Source organism: Micropterus dolomieu, linkage group LG19 (genome assembly GCF_021292245.1).
Source record: "Micropterus dolomieu isolate WLL.071019.BEF.003 ecotype Adirondacks linkage group LG19, ASM2129224v1, whole genome shotgun sequence".
NCBI classification, from domain to species: Eukaryota; Metazoa; Chordata; class Actinopteri; order Centrarchiformes; family Centrarchidae; genus Micropterus; species Micropterus dolomieu.
In genome coordinates this window covers 35,476,132-35,481,105 of record NC_060168.1, presented here as the reverse complement: position 1 = coordinate 35,481,105, position 4,974 = coordinate 35,476,132, and the positions used below count along the sequence as shown (strand labels likewise).

At 41.6% G+C, this 4,974-nt stretch overlaps 1 protein-coding gene across 2 annotated transcripts; it reads left to right on the top strand.

Moving 5' to 3' along the window:
• On the top strand, positions 1–4,974 carry LOC123957367 (UPF0449 protein C19orf25 homolog). Of its 2 annotated transcripts, none has more exons than XM_046030086.1 (3): positions 1–156; positions 872–1,038; positions 1,907–4,974. In XM_046030086.1, exons 2-3 carry the CDS (start codon positions 897–899, stop codon positions 2,086–2,088), a joined length of 324 nt encoding a protein of 107 aa, XP_045886042.1. In that variant the 5' UTR covers positions 1–156; positions 872–896; the 3' UTR covers positions 2,089–4,974. The 2 variants fall into 2 exon arrangements, with proteins under 2 accessions (XP_045886042.1, XP_045886043.1); XM_046030087.1 differs by having other exon boundaries at positions 7–156; positions 845–1,038.

The window sequence follows — 4,974 nt, the reverse complement described above, 5'->3', positions numbered from 1 at the left end:
TGTTTGCGTCCATTCTCCCATCCAGCAGCGCCACCGATGCATTTTCACCTGCTTCGCTCCCGTGTTGACCGTCCTGCGGTCCCGTGTTAGTTGCAGGAGACGGTCTGGATCAGAGCTGAGACCCTCCCGCTGTTTTCCAGCAACACAACTTCACCGGTGAGCACCTACAAACTAATCCTTCTGGCCTGTTCAGTGAAAATGCCGAATTCCGTAGAGTAGTTGTGGAAGTTGAACTATAATTGCTAAACAGCACATATGTAACTGTCTTGTGTCTTTACCGAAGATCTTGTACGAATCTTAAGGACTTTTTGTCAAATTCGGCTTAGAAATATTTCACGGGGCTGCAACGCATTTCCACGTAGAGACCGATTAAGTTAGCAATATTGTCCTCGGACGATACCTGCGCGAAACAGGTTTACTGCTGAGCTAAAGTTATATAAGTTGATTCTTTATTGAAATAAATAATTTTTTGCTGTTGTGTTTTATGCCGAATTAAAGAGTTAACACGTAGCATTTCGGAAATGTATTTTAGTCAGTGTTTTGCAAGCTGTGTACGTTCATCGACACATACGTGTAATTTAATTTAATAGATGCATTAAGAGAAGTCTGGTGACGGTATCCTCCCTTCACGTGTGGGGCTGTGTATGTTGAATTATAGCACACAGGGAATACATCCTAAATAAAAAGTCGATGTTATTAAGCATAATATGTGCATAACATTCAGTGCCACTGTTGATCAGCAGTGCTTGGCCAGGTAATCGACGTTAACGGGGAACACCTGGAGGAGGAACCTGAGCGCGGGATTTGCAGCTGCTCTCTGTTCAGTCTCATGTTATTGTGGCTGGTAAACTGATGGACGGTTTGTGCACAGATGCAGGAAGTGAAGCTGCAGCAGAATGAATATTGGTTCTAAAAGTAAGAAGCGGGTGGTTCTGCCCAGCCGTCCTGAGCCCCCGACCGTAGACCAGATCCTGGAGGACCTCACCAAAGCTGCTCCCAACGATCCGGTCTTCAGCATCCTGGAGAAGACTGGACAAGGTGAGTCCACACAGACCTGCAGAGTCAACAGCTGCTGTAAGATAATGTTAAAATACAGTAACTCCATAAAACATAATGTCCAGCAGTGCACACTGTTGACTACATGTCAGTTTAGTCTCTCTTGTAGTTTGCTGTCGGTCTCTCTTGTAGTTTGCTGTCGGTCTCTCTTGTAGTTTGCTGTCGGTCTCTCTTGTAGTTTGGTCTCTTGTAGTTTACTGACTGTCTTTCCGTGTGTTCGCTGACGGTCTCTCTTGTAGTTTGCTGACGGTCTCTCTTGTAGTTTACTGACTGTCTTTCTGTGTGTTCGCTGACGGTCTCTCTTGTAGTTTACTGACTGTCTTTCCGTGTGTTCGCTGACGGTCTCTCTTGTAGTTTGCTGACTGTCTTTCTGTGTGTTTGCTGACTGTCTTTCTGTGTGTTTGCTGACTGTCTTTCTGTGTGTTTGCTGACTGTCTTTCTGTGTGTTTGCTGACTGTCTTTCTGTGTGTTTGCTGACTGTCTTTCTGTGTGTTTGCTGACGGTCTCTCTTGTAGTTTGCGGACGGTCTTTCCTGTAGTTTGCTGACTGTCTTTCTGTGTGTTTGCTGACTGTCTTTCTGTGTGTTTGCTGACTGTCTTTCTGTGTGTTTGCGGACGGTCTCTCTTGTAGTTTGCTGACGGTCTTTCCTGTAGTTTGCGGACGGTCTTTCTGTGTGTTTGCGGACGGTCTCTCTTGTAGTTTGCTGACTGTCTCTCTTGTAGTTTGCGGACGGTCTCTCTTGTAGTTTGCGGACGGTCTCTCTTGTAGTTTGCGGACGGTCTTTCCGTGTGTTTGCTGTCGGTCTCTCTTGTAGTTTACTGACTGTCTCTCCGGCTGTTTCCCTCCTCAGGCTCGTCCCGGCCTTCAGAGAGCGACGTGGACTTGAAGTTCCAGCAATGCCGTCAGTACCTGGAGCTGAACAATCGGCTGCAGGAGGTTGGAGATCGGCTGCTGAAACAGAGGAAGGAGCTGCGAGCGGCGGGGGAACAGCTAGAGAGAGACGTGGCAGAGGTCAAAGGTCAAACACTCTGAAACTGTCCTCTCCTTCTCTGCTCGGGACGTTTTCAGTGCAGACGGCCCGGTGGCCCAGCTGCCAATGATGGACCTTGGTGGTGGTTCAGGAGCCCCAGTGTTGGCTGACCTCTGACCCCACGATTTAAACATGTGCGTTGTGCTGATGATGGCTGCTTCCCATTGGTTCGCCAGCTAAACCTTTAACGTGCAACAGCAGCAGCAGGACATGTTTGTATCAGCGGTAACTTAATAAGGCTGATTCAGTCATTACTTATCAATTAATCAATTTACTTTGTCAAATCAATTAACTTACAAAATATTACCATAAATGACATACATTTCCAGAGTGTTAAATGATGTTAAACTGACTGATATGTATTTTTCCTGGACACCATTTACTAAAAACTATTAAATTTCTTCTAAAATGAGGTAAAGCAAAGAGATGATCATGTTTAACAAGTTCAGACCAAGACCATAACCCCTAACCCTTAACTGACTATAATCACATCCTTTGTCAGGTATCAGAACTGTAGAGTTTTTGATTTATCAGCCATTGTTGCTGGTCAGATCAGATATAAGTGTTTAGACTGAACTTGAAGTCCGTTTGTGGTCAGTCGTCGATAATTTGCCCTCCTCTGAGTTTTCCGTATGCACGCTCCTGAAGTAAAAATCCTAAATTATTCATCTTGTGTAGTCACATATAGAGAATAAGGGAACTCTGAAGCAGCAGAGCTGGAAACCCTTCACTGTTTCAAAGCGTCAAGATGGGGACATCTGTACGGCATTTTTATTGAAGGACTAAGTTCAAATTATTTCAAGTCTGTCGTTTAACAACAGTCAGATGGATATGGCAAGCAGTTTTAACATTTATTCCTTAAAACTTAAAAGGCGCTATTGAAAAGCTACTAGTACTTATTTATTAGTCACTAGTAAAATTAAAATGTTCCTATCAACAAGCCATTTTACTAGTCATTAATGAATGACCAATAACCCAAAACAATTTCTAGTAAGAATGAAAATATTACTAGTATCTTTTGGAATAGTTATTAACTAATGAATAGGTACTAGTATCCAAATAATAGATACTATTAAAATTTAAATAGTTACTAGTAACTAATGAAAATGTGATATCTGAACTGCAGAGCTAAATAGATTTCAGAGGCAAAAAAGTGCAATTAGTAACTAATGGAATAGTTACTAAATTAAGTATTAGTATCTAATCAATTGTTACTAGTAAAATGGAAAAAGTTACTAGTGACTTATAAATAAGTACTAGTAGATTTTAAATAGCGACTTGTAAGTTTTAAGGAATAAATGTTAAAACTGCTTGCCATTGCAGAAATGGATAGAAAGCCTTAGTCTCACCATGATGGGACCTTTTTTTTTTATTTCAGAAAAATATGTACGGTAGTCAACGGCAGGAGGCAACTAATGTTTAGACCCTGTTTGAATTGTACCCAGAATTTCACACGTTTGTCAGTTCAAAAGATAATTTAATTCAAGAGTTGCAGTTTGTCGTGAAACTGTAAAGTAACATTTAGTTTCGTGTGAAACCGCTCAATGAACTAAATCTCTCGTCTTGCAAAATATACGTCACTGACATGTTAGCGCTGTAATGCTAAGCTAACATTCATTAGTAGCTTGCTACTAGCTAGGTAACTTAGCTATGTTCCACGCATAAATATAAGTCACCTGACGTGTTTAATCCAACAACTCCTGGTCATCTACACAAGGAAGCTCTTTGACGTTAGCTTCAGTCACGTTAGCTTCAGTAATGTGAGTTTTAATGACGTTAGCTTTTGTAGCTGGAGCTTCAGGGACATTAGCTTCAGGGATGTTCCCTTCAATTAACTTCAGTAATGTAACATTAGATTCAGTTTGCTTCAGTGACATTAGCTTCTGTCGCTGAGAGAAAGTTATGGCATCACATGTGTGACTTTTGTGTTTGTCGTCTTTGTTTAAGTCTAAGAAAATGCGTATTTACAAAGACCACAAACCCAAAAGTCGCATATGTGACGCCATAACTTTCTCTCAGCGACTGAAGCTAACGCCACTGAAGCTAATGACGTAGGAGCTTGCGTCACAGAAGCTAATGTAGCTAAACTTAATGTCACTAAAGCTAACATTACTGAAGCTAACCTCACTGAAGCTGAAGCTAACGCTAATGTCACTAAAGCTAATGTCATTGAACACATCAGGTGAGATACATCTGTGCTTGGAACATAGCTAAGCTACCTAGCTAGTAGCAAGCAAGCAATGAATGTTAGCTTAGCAGCACAGTGCTAAAATGTCATTAACATATGTTGTGCGAGACAAGAGATGTAGTTCATTGAGCGGTTTCACACAAAACTAAATGTTAATTTACTGTTTTAGGACAAACTATGGTGGACAAACTTGGGCTCTCTATCATTCCTTCTGTTCATACTGGACATTAGAAGATCCTGATGCTCTTTCACTGTAAGTGTTTGGGGTCACAATCCTCAGTCTTTTTTAGAACAAACATAGAAGTATACAAGCTTATCTGAAGTTAATATGAAGCTTCAGTTAGAGTTTATCAAATCTAGTCTACGTCGTTAAAGTTCTTCTTCCAGTCTTTTCCTCCCGTCCCTCCACTGCGGCTCAGCGAGTAATAAATAGACGAGAACCTCCGGTATTTAAAACCAGTACGCCACCTCTACGATATGTGGGTTGTAGTGATGGTGGTCTCGCAATTTTTGGCGCATCGATTGATCTTGTTTACAGGTTGACACCATCGAGTCGTCCGCTTCCGACGTTGTTTATCTACGCCTCTCCTCTTAAAACTGACTTCATGTTCAGTCTGAACACCTTTTGTTTTGACGAGGTGTCAATGAATGTTACCCCTAACCCCAAAAACAAATAAAAAGCACTATGTTGATGATGAAA